The sequence below is a fragment of the Benincasa hispida genome, chromosome 5 (genome assembly GCF_009727055.1).
Source record: "Benincasa hispida cultivar B227 chromosome 5, ASM972705v1, whole genome shotgun sequence".
In the NCBI taxonomy this organism is placed as follows: domain Eukaryota; kingdom Viridiplantae; phylum Streptophyta; class Magnoliopsida; order Cucurbitales; family Cucurbitaceae; genus Benincasa; species Benincasa hispida.
Genome location: NC_052353.1, coordinates 22,472,309 through 22,491,838, shown reverse-complemented (window position 1 = coordinate 22,491,838; position 19,530 = coordinate 22,472,309). Strand labels below are relative to the sequence as shown.

Here is a 19,530-nt window from a genome sequence, read left to right as displayed (position 1 = left end):
TTTACACACATCCATCTTTATAAATTTAAATCATATTTAAATATAAGTTCTCCTGTTTCGTTTAATTCTCAAATTAAACACGTAATTATATCTCATATAATTACTAATTCCCTTAATTCTAATTTGAACGTTTCAAATTAACTTATCACGCTATTCTAAAGCTAGTTCAATTACGAGTTAGTAAGGGGACCTCGCGGACCTATAGATCATGGGTCTGTCTCTTATACACATCTAGATGTGTATAAGAGACAGGGGTGGGATCCTTTGTTAAAGACCTAGATTTAGCACTTAAGAGAACAACCTTTCTATCCCTAAATCGGATAGGCGTGAACTCCGTCTTGCACCCTATGTCCCCAGTTATCTATTAGGTCTTATCCTTGAAATGGGAGGCTCATTGAGCCGGCACTGTTGAGCCAACCCTCACCTATGCAAATCTAAGGATAATCTCGAATAAACAGGAGTTCATACTTACCTCAGGATTAAGATCGAGTTACCTAGGTCATCTAGATGAAATAGTCAGTCTTATATAGTAAACAATGTTATAAAGAAAGAGTGACTTATTTCTTGGTCTGATCTTATGCAAACTCATTGCATAGGACGCCCCCACTCCTCATGTCATAACATGTACGAATAAGATCACTTCGTATGTAGCACTTTACAACTCTTTGTAACAACTATAGACTAGGCCACATCCAATAGTGTTACCAGAATAAGGTACCCAACCTTATTCATGTACTATAGATCATTTTGACTATTTACTCGAACCTGATTCACTCTTATGTCTCCACATAAAGTTCAAGTACTCATGTAATAGTCATGGGTCTTAGTTTATTGGATTTAGATTTTCATACAATTTATAAAATTAAAAATAAGTTTATTGATTATAGAAAATGTTTATCATTTTACAAACTGCAAGTTTTAGGACATAAAATTCAATAAACTGCTGCTGATTGATCGAGATCTTGAAGAGTTCTACAAAGGTATGATCTAAAACCCACTTATTTAGATGAGCATCCTTTAGTTTCTGCCAAAATTAGTGAATTTGAATGCTTATTGATCCTTGTTACTTCCACTGCATGTTAATACACTCTTACACTTATATATCAATTTGGTTTTCTACACAACAAACTTTTCCATACTAGTTCCACTTATTGTGTTCACGCCAATATGCTTTTTAAAAATAGGGTGTAACCACTGACGTTAACATGGGGTCCACAAATATTTATGAAGATAAATTTATAATGTGAACAAAATAATGAAGGAAGCTTGTTAGGGTTCTTAAGAAAAAGTAGATCGTCCCAATTTTTCCCAAATTTCACAGAATGAAAAATTTACAGTAAAACAACAAAAGATATGCATTTAACAAAAATACAGCATGCTTTAACAAATAACAGAAGAATTAAAATATGTTCGAAACCCTTACCTTTGAAGAACGATTCTTCAACTGAATCCCTCCAACTGAAGAACACCACCACGAAAGGCTACCTCGGTGTTTTTTAGATGAGAATCTAGGAAAAGTGGGGCTCTGGTTATTTTGGATTTTAAGAGGGATAGGATAAATTGAGAGAGAGGAGAGGAGAGGAAGAGGAAGAGTTTTTTTTTTTAAGATCACATAAATCTCTCTGTGTTTTTTCTTTCAAGAAGAAGAAGAGTGAAGTCATTCTCCCACTTCTGCACGTTGTGGAGAGAAAAAAGGGAAGGGAGTTCTAACTCCCTCCCTAAAATTGTTTTTTCAAAAATTAAAATTAATTTTAATAATAAATCTTTATATATATATAGTTATCATATAATATATATTAAACTATATGTTATATCAAATATAACATATAACCTATAGTTTAATATTGTATCCAATACAATATAACCTATTTTCTCAACAACGATATTTAATATAAATCTCATCTATATTAAATTTAATTATATGAATCCAATTCACATAATTAATATTTGAATCATATTCCAATATTTAATTTCTTTCAAATAAATACTCAATATTATAATGTATCAAATACACTATAGTAATTATATCATATATATAATTAAAATTTAATTAATTATATCATATATAATTAATTCTCTCAATTAATATGAACAATTCAAATTAATCGAAAAACTGATTCTCATAAAATCTCGTTGAGCTACCGAGGGGACCTCATAGACTTATAGCTTGACCGATGGTACGTGAATAATTAATTAAACTCTTTAATTAAATTATTCATCATTCGTTAATTGTCGGGCATTCCACTAAAGACCGATAGTTGCACTCTTCATACTACACATATATTTCTGTGTCCATTGGATATAACCAATTAACAGTACAATGACCCTTCACTAATTGCTAGTAAGTACAGTTGAGCCAAAATTATCATTTTGCCCTTATAGTTACATATAACTCCTTAAGTACTACGGATCCCTCTAATGAACAATAAGTCATAGTCCAACTATGACCAAACTCCCCTCGAACCAAGAGAAGGTGTGATGCCACATTGTCCAAGTCTGGAATCAGCTCTTAAGAGAGTAATTTATCTACTTGCCCCGACGTTAAGGAAGGAGTGAATTCCTTCTTTTGTAGTTGTGTTCCCAATTTCCCAATCAGATGAATCCCCAAATTGGTAGGTTTGTTGAGTCAGTGATTTGGTTACTCTTACCCATACAAATCAAATGACCGCCTTTATAGGCAGGAGTTCACAACTCACTCAGGATTCAAGTCATGTTACCTATGATCATCCTGATAAAATGTAAGTCTCTATTATGAACAATGTTATATAATGAAACTAAACATTTCATGGCCCGATCTTATACAAACTCCTTTGTATAGAATATCCCCACTCACATGCCTCCACATGAATGATCAGGATCAGATCATTTGTAACACTTTACAACAATTGTAACATCTACAAAATGGACTATACTCGTAGTGTCACAAGGATAAGGTATCCAACCTTATTCATCTACTACAGACCATTTAGGTTATCATTTAAACATGATCCATCCATATATCTTTACATACATGTTTAAGCTATAAGATAACCTTGGATGTTAGTTTATTGGTTTGTGGTTAAAACAACTAATTTTGAAATAAAACATCATATATTTTATTACATAAATAAAATGTTTGTACAATACAATTACAGACTATAGAACCCCACGAGATTTAGGACATAAATCTCAACAAATAAGTATGGTACTCCCGTAATACTAAAAAAAAAAAACTATCCATTTAAATCATAGATGTGAAATAACATTTGCGATCCAAACAATTAACTATATTAAAAAATTAAGATGATAAATTTTAACTAATTTAAAAGAATTGTAGGATTGGCAAAATAGATTAGGGCTGATAAGAGAAATAGCAAATTTTAAAGTTTCATTTGGAAAAATGACAAAAAGGTTTCAAAATTATAAAAATAGCAAAACGAATTTATATAATAGAAAATACTAATTAGTAAATGACAAAACTACCCTAAAACAATAAAATTAAGTACAAAAGAGAATGTAAACAATAAGGAGAAATTAAAAATTAACTCAAATACCACAAATACACTCTACATAAACATGCTAGAACCACAAATACGCAGTATCTAAACATTCCAGAAGAAAAAATTAAAAATCACCCAAAATGGTCCTTAACGCTTCCAACTGCCTATAGAACGCGTGTATGCGAAGGAAGATGATGATCAAGCAGTGGGGATCATTAAAAACTTATAGATGTGTACATCGATGGACTTCCTAGGTAAGAAAGAGCAAAGTTGTTTGTACCAGTGAAGTTGTTGTTGGCAAGTGACTATTTGAAGGAATTGCAACTTCAGAACAATGTAACTATTGAAAATATAATTGTGTTTGACATCGAACTAGTTGTAGGGAGTTTTATCTCTTTCATTCCATGTGACCATTTTGTTCATACGATCTTGAAAGACAACTTTAAACACTATCAATCCTGGAATGTCAATATTGAAAACGATGTTCAAAATAGAAAAAAAAAAAAAAAAAAGCAGGAAACATGTGTGCAAGCGAAAAAGATCAACGACCTGGCGAGGGTGGTCGTCAAAAGCTAGCCAAGACGATGGAATTCAAAAAACGGTTGTTGAACCTGAAGGAACTATGAAAGTCCTTGAGTCGAGGCGTGGAGATCGGTCCAAGTTTTATTTTCACAGAATCAAAATTACAGAATACAAACATTATGTAAAGTTACAAATTTACAGCATACAAACATAAATGGAAAGGAGTGAATTAGGGTGAGAAAAGACTTACCCTTGGAGAACCTTTCTTCTCAAAAACCAATTCACTTGTCCGATTTTGTCACGAATGGAAAAGTGATCCAAATGAATACCACCACAATAAGAACCTCCTATATTCTCTTTTGGGATGAGAATCACTAAGGAGTTGTGGACTCTTAGATTTTTGGAAGATAGGAAGAGATTTAGAGGAAAATTGTGTTTTTCCAAAGAAAAACTTTTGTCTTTTTGGAATAACTTTTGTCTTTTTGGAATTGGAAGAGCACACATTCCACACCACCACACACACGCGTTAATAGAGAGAAATAGGGGGAGGGAGTTCCCTCCCAAAAGACATTTTCAAAATAAATTAAAATAATTTATTTTAATAAACCATTTAATATATATCTATATAATAATCACCTTATCATATAGTATATATTAAACTATATGTTATATCAAATATAACATATAACCTATAGTTTAATATTCTATCAAAAAAAATATAACCTATAGTTTTCATTCTCTCATTAAGACATGGTATTTAACATAAATCTCATTTATACTAACTTTATTTATATGAATCCAGTTCACATAATTAATATTTGAATCATATTCAAACATTTATTTCTCTCAAATAATGTATTATATACATTATAATAATTATATTATATATATAATTAAGTAAAATTAATTATATCACATATAATTAATTCCATCAATTAATTTGAACAATTCAAATTAATCCAAAATTGTCATTTAATCCCTGTTGAGCTACATATTGGACCTCATAGATTTGTAGATTGAAGCTTCAATGGTACTTGAATAATTAATTAAACTCCGTTAATTAGATTATTCAACCTTCATTCATTGCCGGGCACTCCACTAAAGACCGACAGCTGCACTTTTCGCACTATAGATATATTTTTGTGTCCATTGGATATAACCAGTCAACAATACGATGACCCTTCACAAATTGCTCATAAGTACAGTTGGGCCAAAATTATCGTTTTACCCCTATAGTTACATCTAACTCCTTAAGTACCACTTATCCCTCTAATGAACAATAAGTCATAGTCCAACTATGACCAAACCCCTCTCAGACCAAGAGAGGGTGTGGCGTCATATTGTTCAAACCCCGAAATTAGCCCTTAAGAGAGCAATTTATCTACTTACCCTGACGTGGGGAAGGAGTGAACTCCATCTTTGTAGTTGTGTTCTTAACTCTCCAATCAGATGAATCCCCAAAATGGTAGGCTTATTGAGTCGACGATCTGGCCACTCTCACTCATACAAATCAAAGGACTGCCTTCATAGGCAGGAGTTCATAACTCACTCAAGATTTAGGTCATGTCATCTTTGATCATCCTGATGAAATGTAAGTCTCTATTATGAATGGCGTTATATAATGAGACTAGTCATTTCGTGGTCCGATCTTATACAAACTCCTTTGTATAGAATACTCTTGCTTACATGTCTCCACATGAATGATTAGGATCAGATCATTTGAACTTTACAATAATTATAACATCTACAAAGTGGGTCGTATTCGTAGTGTCACCAAAATAAAGTATCTAATCTTATCCATCTACTATCTGTCTCTTATACACATCTAGATGTGTATAAGAGACAGACCCTACACTTGTCAATGAGAAATGCAAGAAATTAAAAATAAATAAAGTTATTATTATAAACAAAAGAACATAGCACTATGTTAACACCAGACTTGAAAGTTGATAGATTTAATATAATGTTGATACATTCATTAATATGTGATATATTCTTGAAATACTATTCATACAAGTAAAGTTGATTGATATGTGATATACAACTGATACACTACTAATAGTCTTGAAAATTGTTTGATATGTGATATATTGTTGATATACTTTTGATAGACTTGAAAGTTGTTTGATATCTGATATACGATCGATATTCTTGAAAGTATAATTATATTAGTTGATATACATAGATGATATACTATTGATATACTTCATTTTAATTATATTAGTTAATCAAGCATTTACTGATTGGTGTCTAATACTCCCATGTATTATATTTGATATGCTACTTATATGCATGAAATATCATGCTTATAAAATGAAACACACATGTTTTATTTCAAAATAAGTTACTTATTGAATGTTGAATATTAGATGTACAATTAATACATTCAAGTCTTTAATTATTTACTGACTGATGTCTGATACACTCATATCTTATATATGATATACTTTTGATACAATAGAAATATCATATTATAAGTCATTAAAAGTTGATTGACATCTGATATATTGTCAACATATTATTGATAGACTTGAAAGTTGTTTGCTTGTTTGATATCGAAAATTGATCAATTATAATATACACTTAATACACTATTCATATTCTCGAATGTTATTTGATATGTACTAATATATTGTTGAATATACACTTAATATCTTATATGTCAGTAAACTTGATATACTTGCCTTATAAATTTGATAATGATCCACTCTTTTATAATGTTGACACTTAATTGATATACTGCTAATAAACTTGATTGTTATCTAATTGAGGTACACTATTTGACATCGATTGTCAATGATATTAATTATGTCTGATTACTATTTGATGTTGATTCTTAATTACACTAATTACTATTTTCAAGAAGTTAACATCTCACTCAAGGAGTAAATTAAAAACAAATTCTAACAAATTTTTTGTTAAAAAAAAACAAACAAATAATAAGACATATATTTAGAGGAAAAAATCAAGAGACGAGATAATTTCAGAATCAGTTGATGAAGATATGAACAGAGAATGGTGAAGACACCCAAAAAGAGGATGGTATGGACCATTAACCTTGTCGTTAGTGGTAAAGCTTCTTAATTTAACCATGCCAAAAAATTTTAGTAGAAAAATAAACAAAATAGCAAAATTTAAAAGAAAATTGTCATATTTGCAAAATCACAAATATGAAAGATACACATACAAAATATTATTTTAAAATCGACATCCATTGCAATTTTTCAATTTAAAATCTAATCACTTTCTACTCCAAATACATATTTCTTAAATCCAGACTTTCAGAACTTGTTGCATACAGTTCTCTTAAATTCAGACTACTCACTAGGGGTGTTCAAATAACCCGAGAACCCCAATAACCCGGACTACCCAACCCAAAATGTAAGGGTTGGGTTGGATTGGATTGAATTTTTCTATTTTTATTGGGTTGGGTTCGGTTGTGGGTTGGCTAAAAAAATTTTGGGTTGACCCAACCCAACCCATGTATGCATTTCTTTTTGTTAAAGTTTGATTATTTTGTAATGATTAATTTGTGAATTTTTAATATTTTTCTCTTAAAATTATTATCATATTTTTGTCTTTGTTTAAAGTTTGTAATAAATATCATAGATATTCTGTATTTAGCATTTGAATTTTATGAGATTTTAATTAATAGTCATATGTTGTATAGTAAATTTACATATTTTTCATTTAAAATAAAAAAAAAATTATAACCCGACAACCCAAACCAACCCAAATTTTAAGGGTTGGGTTGGAAACTTTATTTGGATCATTTGGTCGTCAATCCAACCAATCCGAATTTTCGAATTTGCCCAAAAAAAAATACCTTCAACCCAACTCAACTAATATACTCACGCTAAATATTTCCAAATTAAAGATTCAAGACAGGCCCACAAAGGAGATGGAAATTGAATATAATATAGTAGTAAAAATGAAAAGTGGATTCATAGAAGTGGAGGAAAAGATCTGCAACCAGTTGCAAGCGGTTGATATATAATTATGTGTGTATGTATTAATTGTATAGTCTTTACTCTTTAGTCTCTCATCTTCATCTCTCCTTGCTCACTTTTTTCAAACCCACAACCAATTTTCCTCTGTTTCCCTTCAATTTCAACACTCCTTTTCAAAATTCACAATTCCAAATTACCATTTCGATCACTTTAGCCTTCAAAAGCCTTTGTTAGCTGCAGAGATTCATACCTCTTTCTTCTTCCTCCTCCTTCAACAACCTTCCACAATTTTCACCTCCAATTTCCTCAATTTGACTTACTGGGTTGATCAAGAACAAGGGGAAACCCTAGAATTTCGGCACGGCTTCCTCCAATGTGGAGATGGCATCCACGTCCAAGACCAATCCGGATCTCCCGCGTGAGTCCTCTGTTTGTTCTATCTCCACAATTATCGCTGATCTACACCATACTGATCCCTCCAGGAATTTGGCTTCCATGAGCATGGATGACCTGCTTAAGAACATCTATTCCGATGCTCAAACTCACAATCAAGTGCAGGATGAAAACCCCATTATTGGGTCGTCGATCTCGCCTCAAGAGAACTTTCCGCTACCTAAGGAATTGAGCACCAGGACTGTGGAGGAGGTTTGGAAGGAGATCGTTGCTGGGGGTGATCAGAGGCGGGAGCCTACTACGGATCAGGAAATAACTCTTGAAGATTTTCTGTCTAAGGCTGGGGCTGTTTGTGATGAGGACGTGAGGGTTCCTGTCATCTCTGAACCTGGGGGTTATGGTGTGGACTCCACGCTTAATAATCAGATTCAGATTCCGTCGCAGCAGTTGGAAGGTCCCATCGTGGGAGGATATGCGAGTGGAATCGATGGGAGAATCGTTGGAGTTGGAAGAGGAAAAAGAAGGGCTATTGAGGAGCCGGTTGACAAAGCCACTCAGCAAAAACAGAGACGGATGATCAAGAATAGGGAATCCGCTGCTCGTTCTCGGGAACGCAAGCAGGTTACTGATTTCATCTTATATCGAAAATCCTCCTTTAATCTTATTGTTTTCCCGTCTTTCTGAGAGGAATAGAGTAACTGGGTTTCGCAATCCGAGCTGCTTCAAAATCCTCTTTTATTTGTTTCAATGCATCACTCATTCTGCAAAAGAGTGTCGTTATTTTGGTTGTCTTGGAAAGTGAGATGGATTTTCTATTTTTTATTTGAACATTCCGACGAGATTTAATTTAATGCGTTTATGTTTTAGGCATATACGCTAGAGCTAGAGTCTCTCGTGACCCAACTGGAGCAGGAAAATGCAAGGCTATTGAGAGAAGAGGTACCTCTGAATGAAATTTGTGTTATTCTTTCTTTCAGTGGATATTTGGTAGTTGTTTTCCACATTTAATCAACTATACTATCACTACATTTGTCACCCCTTCCTTTCATGCTCTGCCACCATAATACCTATCGATTGGTTAACCAGTTGGACTGTGTGCTCTAATGCCCGTTTGTGCCACACAAGGAGATGACTCTCAAGTGATACTTGCGATTTTTCTTTTCTTAAATCAGTAATATTCAGTTGGTTCTATTGTATTTTCTTTCTGAAACTGATGCTGAAGGAAAAACCACACTGACCCTGTTGACTCTAAAGGTGGAGAGGATCTTGATCTTGACCATCCTTTTCCTGAAAGGTTTTGGAAGTCTCAGAACATAAGCAGTCGGAGGGAGAGTATCCAGGGTTTCCTCTTAAAAGGGGTTATTACCCGTTTTAATCATTATCAGGGGGGGCAACTAGAGGCTTACCCAGTCATTTCTTCAGGGTTCTGTAAGTTAATTCAGATGCCTGAATTGGCTAAAACATGGTAAATATAAGAAAATTTCTCCATGTATTGTGGATATAAGAAAGTTGCATGTAAGTAGCATGAGCTGGACTTGAACATCAATCATAGCCTCCAGCCCTACTGTGACTGAGTTTTTTTTTTTTTTTTTGGGGGGGGATAAAGAAACCGTGTCATTGAAGAGTGAAATAAAGGAGTAAAAATTCCAAATACCTGCAGGTGGATTACAAAAGAAAAACTCTCCAATTGGAGATTAAATAAGAAAAGCTATAATAGTTGCTTGTTCTTGTACCAAAAGAAAAAACCAGATGAGAGTACAAGGTCTAGAAAATGATCAAAGGAGTAGGAAACCTCTCAGAAGAGACTGAATATTCCTAGCACTCCAAAGAATCCAGAGGAAAGCACGACTGGAAACAAGTCAAAGATCCTTTGTAATACCATGAAAAGGATGGCCAACCAAATACTTGCCAGGAGGTGCAAAATGCTGTTCGGAAAAGGTAAAGACATCCAAGAGCCTCCAAAATAATGGCCTAAAATCGAGAAGCAAAAGGATAGTGCATAGAGAGATGGCATGGAGTCTCTGCATTAGATACTGAACTTAGAAGGAGATAAAGCAATATAAGGCATGCGACTTTGTAAATGGTCAACCAAATTAATAGCCCTAAGCTCCCAATTTTTTTTTTATTTTTTAATTTTCTTAGGATAAGTGCCCTTCCAGATCACAGTATAAAGGCCGTGTTGTAATAGGGGATTGACAGTACCCACTTAATTCTCCATAAGAGATCATAGAACATTCAAAAGACCAAGTCCATGTGTCAGGAGAACTGTGAAGTCTAAAAGTAGACAAGATTCAAGAGGCCAAATCCATGTGGAGAGCTGTGAAATCTAAAAGTAGACAAAAGGTGTGATTGATTGGCCCATTCAGTTGTTTGCATTCCAATAAGATTTTGACGAAGGCTCAAGTCCCATTCTTCAGTTGCCACAACCCACCCATCTGCCACCGTAACAGTTGAATTAGAAATAAGACTAAACAAGCAGGGGCACACAATCTCAAAAACACCACTACTTTACCAAGAATCCTTCCAGAATAAAGTAGAACGACCATCTCCAAGTTTACGTTGTGCACGACTAGCAATCAAGCCCACGTGTGACAAATATATCTTCAGGGATGTTGATGGTATCACCAGTTTCATCGTTGGAGTTGCTGGCTCTTTGGAGTCCAGCAATGCCCTTATTTTCTTTTTCAAGAGGAAGAGAAAGCCATGGCTGAAAATTGGTTCTATTTCCATCCAAGTTCCAGAAGCATACCAAAGGCTCTAACTCTCCTGAACTTTTGTGTCTATTCATTCTCCGTGAGAACAAACACAGACATTCTTCTACTCAAAAGAAATATGCGGAAGTCCCCAGTAAATGTGATCTGTAACAGTAATTTTGGGACATTATGGTCAGCTGTTAATTCAGTAAAGTTAATCACAATTCACAAATTATTGTTTTCCTTTATTCTGCTAACCCCAACTTCAATATATATTTCTCTGTAGCTAGTTACATTATTTGCACTATTAATCCATAAAAAATGTCATTCCATGGCCATAACTTTTGGAACTAGGTCACGATATGCCAATGAGTTCTGCTCATTTTACTAGATTGTTCTTGACTTGTTTGATGACTTTGGTCCGCTGCATGCTGGATTCATCTTAGGATTTCTGTATGTGTCGAGTCTAAATCATCATCCATTCAGAAGTTCTGAGGAATCAAATTCTAAAATGCAGGCTGAGCACATCAAGGAACGGTCTAAGCAGGTATGTATTTATTGTTTGACATTTGTTTTCTTTTTTCTGTCCAGTAGTTGATGATGCATGATTGAGAGTGTTAAAGGAGAGCATTATTTGGGATTTAATATTTGTAGATTTATACCCTTTTAATATTCTTGTCTATGTTCTTAATTCAGGAGCTGTATTATTTTTTATTTATTTATTCCTTCATGTTTCTTTCCTTTTTTTTTTTTTTTTTTTTTTTTTTTTTTTTTTTTTTTTGAGGTGGACTTCTTGGGAAGTGTATAGTATATATGATGAGTTCTCGACATATTAACACTTCACATTCAAGAGTTGAACCAAAAGCTTATCTTAAACAGTACTTAAATGCCAAATCACATGATACATAACCATGTTTATATGGTATCTATGAACTAGTCTCATGCTAGTTTAATTGCGTTTATAACTCAGATGTTTGGTAGCAGTACTATCATATACAATGATTCAGGTCCCAGTTTTTGGTTTAGAATTTGTAGGATTGAACTGTTTGTTCAATGGCAATAATCAAGGCATGTACAAGACAGCTTAGACTATTGATGGTTATTAAATAAATGCATCTAAGAAATTAAATATGATGGATAAGTATATCGAGCTTTTTTCTCCTTTTTCCTGCCAAAGAAATCTTAATCAAGACGAAAACTAATCTAGAAATGTGATCATATTTTGTATCAATAAATTTCAAACTTCTTTAAGTAATCACATGAATATTTAATCTTATCTCAACAAGCAATATGATTGTTGGAGAATAAATAAGCACAAGCACGAAGATAAAACTTGATATTTAAGAAAATAAGATTGAGCATTCATGTAGCTTCATGGGTTTTTATCCCTTTTTATGTTGTGTCCAAGTCTTGTTCTTGTTTATCCTCATTGCTTTCTCTTTTTCGAAGTCTACTCTTTGTAGGCTTCTATTCTCTTTTCTTTTTTGCCTTGTCTATTATTAATGGAAAAAAGAAAAAAAGAAAAGAAAAATGTTAAAGCAACTTGTCTTCTTAATTTATATGTTCTGTAAATTCTTCATTTGAAACCCTGTTGTCAACGGGATGTTGAGAAAATTGGGAATGAAAGAGACATTTTTCAAAAAGTAGCTATAATCGTTTTGTGGATTGCAATAAGTTATTAATGTCCAGCTCATCTTTGAACTACTCTAGTATAAGAAACGGTTTCTATGTACTAGGATTTTTTTATTTTAGTTATGCTGGGTTATTTAGTCTTGTGACAACCATATGAAAAGACAACTCTCTTTCTTCGAGCATTGTCCTCTAATTGCATTCTTTATGAAATAGAACCAAATTCTAGAGCTTTAAACTAATTTATATGGAAACAACCACTAAGAAATTTCTTGTTAAGAAGTCTGAAAAAACAATTTAATGCTCATACAGGTGCTTTGGTGATATTTGCATTAGTTTCTTTTTCTATGTATACTGTTTTTATAAAACCCAGAATAATATATTAATCAGTAAAACCCGGAGTAATGGATTCATTAGCATGTGATCCCAGAAGAAGAATTCTCATTGGAAAATCAAACTGCAAAATAGTTTGATATTTATTCATCATCTTGACTTGAATAACTCTTTGTCCCTATCAGCTATTAGGTGCTCTAAGATTCTTTAGATATCCTAAACTGCCTATTAGTTACCAACCCTCTCGAATTCTTTCTTCTCTTCAAACAGAATTTCACTTGGTAGTTGGTACATAAAAATTTGTCATGTGTTTACATCATACTTGTCAGTTTAAATTTGTAACATGATAAGACTTTTTTGTATGCTGAGTTTTCTTTTTTATACATGTCATTTATTGTTGATACTATATTTTTTTATCACAAAAGACATGACTATTTCGTACATCACAGTTTTCATTGAAGTTACTGATTTTCTTAATTTATTATCGATCTTTTCTTCAAAATGAGGAATGAAAAACTTCATGCCTGGTTTATTTTTCTTTAACCATTCTGAAATTTGTTCATTGAGCCCCGGATTGACCCAAATGCAGCATACAAGTTATAATCCAAATAGGACCTGCCTGAAATTACATTCACTTACATGTATTGGCTGCAGTCTTTTCACAAGAATAGAATAATCAAGAATTCCAAGCTTATTGCTTGATTTCTTCGATGGCCTTTTGTTTTTCCCACAAGTTCTTGAGCTTCGTGGTAATTGAGATTTGAATTGACTGTTAACGTTTCCTCAGCATAAGATGCACTTAGGTAGAATTTGCTTGATCAAAACTCCACTAGCATCCTATGGTTGTTTTGTTTGCTTTCATCCAAATGCAATATATGGCAAGCCACTCTACCTATTACTCTTTGCTCCTGGATTGATTTGATTCTCTTTACGGCTAGTCTTACTGACGAACTGATCTATTTTTATTGAAGCTCAAGAAGAAACTCATTCCAATCATCGAGAAGCGACGACCACAGCGCATTCTTAGAAGAGTGAATTCTTTATAGTGGTGGTAGTGTATTATTCTCTGGAGGGGGGGTAAGGGATGAGCGTTTTTACTTACAGTTGTTAATAATATAAAACTGGGTTGCCTGCCTGCTAATAAAGGTATATAACCAAGTTAGTCATGTCATAGAGAGATATTTGGGGAATAAAGACACAAAAACTGCCCACCAAGTAAATACAGAAAGTAGTTGACAACGTGCCAAGTATGAACTCGTCATTTACAGTTACTGAAACTTTTGAACCTGATGTCGAAAATAGGTGGTCGATGATGCTGAAGATTTGAGCGTCACTGCATTGCACTCCACTTGTGGCTCTACTAACTGTTCGTGTTGCGTCTGGTTTTATCATCGTGTGTTGAAGAAAAGGAAAAAAAAGGATAAGTATAGATAGAAGAAGTTATCTCATAATATATGGCTTTGGTTTTCCTTTCTGGTGACAAGAGGGGTTGGGGTGGTGGTGATTAATCTGAATTTCTTTTACTAATATAATTTGTTTTTATGTATGTTACTGCATCCAAGAGCTTTCCATATTTGCTCTATTTGTGAATGCCTTACAAATTCCTTTCCTTATAAATAATGAGGATCAAATTTTATTTTTACTTTTTGGTTAAATTTATTTAGTTCTTCAAGTATTTTCTCTAATTTTCATATTTTCAATGTTTCTTCAATTGAGTGGATTTTTTCTTTTAAACGGATGAAAGGGGAAGTGTTTTATGATAATAATTCAAGTTGGGTAGTGTTTGGTGGATTCAGTTTTTGAAAATCAAATAGCAATGTTTGGATATAAGTTTACAAAAAAAAAATGTCACTTAGGGATAACCTTTATAAATACTAATGACAATCAATTTTAAGGTCTCTAAAGTCGGCTTAGTTCAATGCTAATTGATATGTTTTTATTTTTTGAGATTAGAGGTTCATCCTTTATCCGTACGATAACTTTTATGAAAGTAGTAATATCTTGATTAGTCGTATTTCACTCATTTTGATGACATAATTTATGCTAAATATTAAAAAATAAAAAGTAGTATAATATGTAAAATCATGGTTGGATTTACAAATATTTATTTGTATGAGAACTATGATTACTACAAATCCAAATTACCTTATTATTATATAGTGACGATAGATGTCTAGCTATAATACGTGAAAAACATGTGAGACTAGTAGAAGTTTTTGATCAACTACTATCAGTTGAACCTCACGAACAACTTAGTGGAAAAATAAAGATGAAATAATGAGTTAAGAGAAAATCTAATAAGTGGTAAACTTAATTCAAAAGAAAAAGTAATTTTGAGGAGAATTCTTTTCAGTCTAATAAAAACTCAAGTTTTGTAACACAATATAAATCATCCAGGATGATTTAAACGATCAAGAGATCTGTAAAATAATTCTTAAAATGAAACATGTAATCATAGGCTAGTAAAATTCCTTGCCAAATTTGTATTCGAGTCTTGGCCATATACTCATATTACATATGTGGTTTCAATAGGCACAACAAAGCAATCTCTGGTTATTGTATGTATCAAGTAATTTTAAAAGACATAATAAAGCAAATCTGGTCATACTACATATCGAGTAGTCTCAAGACATATATCTAAGCAATATAATCTTACACGCATGTAGAGCAATCTCTATCATTTGTAATATTTCATATCTATGACTTGGATAGAATTTAGAATTTGCATCTAACATCCAATGGACCCGACATTCCCTTACATCTCCTATAACTTAGCTAAGCTAGTATAATATGGAAATACATCCAAGAATATAGGTAATCATCATGAACATATAAATCTAGTAGTTTAAAAGACGCTTTCAATTTAATATTCATAAATCTTATCATTCTTTAAAATTTAATTTATAGTAATTCCAAAAATTTTGATTTCCCATCATTTTTAAATCATTAAAAGTAAAACTTTCTTATCATTAATGGTGCAGTCTTAATTGTCAACATGAGCATATTAAGTCATTAGATATCTTTTTCAGAGTTAAATATTCTTATTCTGTCACATTTACTAAATTAAAAAAAAATAATGAAATAAATAAAAACTATGCAATAATCAAACTTTTTTTAAAGACCATACCATAGTAGTTTGAGTTTATTTTCAAACAATTTATTTTAAAAACAATTTATTTTAAAAGTATCTTATAACATCACCTCAACTAAAACATTATTTTCGTCCATGTATAATTTATTTTCATTTTAGTCTAAATATTTCTCTAGTCAAAATTAGTTCCAATACTTTTAACAAATCTTAAAATTAAGTTTATCATAATTGATTAAATAATATTAACAATTTTCATGAAAGAAAAGATACTACAGAAATATATTTTCAAAATTTTTACAAAGAAAATGCTAATAGAGACTTTTTTTACTATTATAGAAAGCACCCATGAAGCATGAATTTTGCACTTTGCTTCAAAAATATCTTTTTAAAAATTTCAGAAGTATTCTTACACTTTTAAAAAAATTCTTTTAACCGTTAGTACTTTATTTCAAAAATACCTTTGAACTACCAAAAGTTTTAATAATACATTTAAATTTTTCAAAAAGTGTCAAAACAATATAATTATCATTAGTATACAGGCAGATATCGTTAGTATCCAGTTTAAAAAGTACACATGAACTTTCAAAAGTTGCATTATTACCCATCTTAAAAAGAAGTTTAAAAAAAATTCCTTATCGTTAATATATAAGTGAACGACTCTAACTACCCAACTTTTTGAAGCCTCTAACTAGCATCATTATAACTACATACTTGCGATTTCAAAACCAAAACCATTTGGTCATTTAACTTAAGATAAAACTTCTCAAATAAAGAAATTAATAATAAAGTTTAAAAATATCAATAAAATAATTTAAATACAAGGAGAAATAGTTTTTGGTTCGAGATTCCTAAAAATTGTTAATAGAAAGAAAATCAACCTAAGCCAAAACTACCAACTCAGAGATTTACATTAAAACACTGAAAAACTCGAAGACGTGAATATGCACAGAAGTGACAATACTAGGTCCAATACATTTGTTAATAGATCACCTCGTCAAACACCTAGAACAGTCTTGTCCTTACTTAAAAAGAGTGTAAAGAAAAGGACAACTACTTAAAATACTTAGTAATCAAATATTGAATCCAAATGGTTCCAAAATCATAATACTTATCAAAATCTTACTAAAATACCATCGAAAATGTTGAATAGGAAGCTAACATCCTCCAAATCTCAAATCTAGCTAAGACCCCAAATGTTATGGGTAAACATATTTTTAGGCCAAAACTCAACAAGTATTCGAGATTCATTCAAGAAAAATCCACAAAGACACCAAAAACTAACCTTAACTACAACCACAAATTTAGGCGACGAAGATGGGATTCAATTGGTGGCGACAACGGAGGTAACGGCAATGGTGTTGTGGGTTGCAATACGGTGGCCGGAGAAGCAAACATAGAGATGGGTTATATGCACCCCAACACATCCCTCTTCCATTTTCTCTCTTTCTCTACTCCACCTAATATTTTCCTATTTTACATGTTCTTTCTCTCTCTTCAATAATCTCTTACGTCTCTTCAATCAAGGTATATTAGACTAGCAAGAAGAAAAGAAAATAATGAAACCGCCACAACTTTAGGACTTAACTGATATAAGAAAGTTTTACGGTAGTAATTGAGTACGTTTTAATACATCGTTTGAGTTTAATACACAAAAAGAGACTGGTTGAGAATTTGAGTCATAATTTTGAGAACAAAGAGTATCTACATTTGTTGCAATGAAGATTTTATTGATCCTTTTTTGCGGTACAAATTAGTCTATTTGTTGTGATCAGTTAAGAATGTTCACCATGGTCGGAGTGATATTCATTTTATAACCCCTTTTCGTACTTGGCAATATATTGTTTTGTTGGCTTTTGAGAGAAGATTTTGATTTTGAGATTCTATAAGATTTTATTGGATTTTACACTATGACTTGAAATTTTGAGCATTGTATGATTGTTGAGAAAATTGGTAAAAGAATTAGACAAATAGAGAGAAAACAAGAGTGTGTATGTGTATATATATAGTGTGAGAGTATCTATCCATATTAGGCTAGGTTTATGTACTAGTAGTCGTAATCATTCAATGGGAATAAGAAAATTTATTACGATTGTTGGTATATATCAAACTTTATAATTAGAACCAAAGTGTGGGCACTATTCCTAAATCCACAATCCCAATCCATAATCTCATCCCCCTCCTCCTCTAAGTATCTGTAATTATTATTGGTAATCTATATCAATAATCAGCATCGGTAATCTATACTAACAATCAACATTGATAATCTATATCAATAATCTATATTCATATCGATTTTCATATCCATAACTAAAAAGTTAGCATTTCTTCCTCTTATCCTCATGATATCTAGATTTATATTCATATCCACGTCAATAATCTATATCAATAATGATATCGATATCCATAATTCAAAAAGTAGCATTTTTTCTTTTGGCTTTTATCAATTTTCTTTTCGGCCATATGTACATGAATGATAATGGGTTAGCCTTTTTGTTGTTTTGTGTCATTTTTTGCCATTTTCTTGACAAATTTGTGTGATTTTTTTTTTCCTCTTATATGTGATTATTGAATTAGTTTGCTACAAAAAATGTAATCTAAAAAATAAATTAAATAATATCATCTTACTATATCAAATTACGGTAGATTTTGTTTGCAAACTATTATCATTTTTTTAATATATTTATACAAGATCGTGTTTTCATAAATTGAAATTTGAATTAAAACTGCTTTATTTTTAAAAATAATACATTTTTTAGTTTTAATTTAGGTACTAATTTTTTAAAACGATTGAACCTATCTTTAGAACCTACCTTTGAAAACTGTTTTATTAATTATAACGAGATGGGAAAAACCGACATACTTTTAAGATCTACCTTTAACGAGGAAAACGATGGGAGCTCGTACTGATAACGTGTTGTGAATTTGAGACACACAACAACGCACAACAAGAACACGAATATGGAGTAAATATAATATTATAATAATATATAATAAAATAAATATAATATAACATACAAATATATAAAATAAACAAAATAACAAAAAATGATTTTCTCTACTTTCTCCTATCTTTTTGGACCAATCATCAATATGTGTTTCTTTCAAAACCCACCAATTACTATTAGAAGATGGACTATATGAATACTAATAATGTGTAATCTTGAGTCACATGAGCAACAAATGGAGTAATAGATAAGTGACAAATGACCAATGGGCACTAATAATGGACATCTAAATTACACATAATTTAACATATTTATAATATTTTGAACTTTTTTTTCAAAGGATAAAAAGTGTTTTTTTATTTTTAAAAAAAAAAGTGTGAAAAGATGGTCGTTCATAGGATGTGATATTACATAAGTTGGTGCAAGAAAGATTACAAAAAACATGAAGACAAAATACTCTCTTTCGGTTATTCTAAATGCTTGAAGAATTTAAAC

The 19,530-nt window shown here is 31.8% G+C and overlaps 1 protein-coding gene across 2 annotated transcripts; it reads left to right on the top strand.

Annotated features, from left to right (window-relative positions):
• Positions 1-7,989: 7,989 nt before the first annotated feature.
• Positions 7,990-14,624, top strand: LOC120077742 (bZIP transcription factor 12-like). Of its 2 annotated transcripts, none has more exons than XM_039031724.1 (4): positions 7,990-8,965; positions 9,212-9,283; positions 11,555-11,584; positions 13,971-14,624. In XM_039031724.1, the coding sequence occupies exons 1-4, from the start codon at positions 8,333-8,335 to the stop codon at positions 14,043-14,045; spliced, it is 810 nt and encodes a 269-aa protein (XP_038887652.1). In that variant the 5' UTR covers positions 7,990-8,332; the 3' UTR covers positions 14,046-14,624. The 2 variants fall into 2 exon arrangements, 1 of the variants encoding a protein (XP_038887652.1); XR_005481833.1 differs by having other exon boundaries at positions 7,991-8,965; positions 11,484-11,584.
• Positions 14,625-19,530: the final 4,906 nt, after the last annotated feature.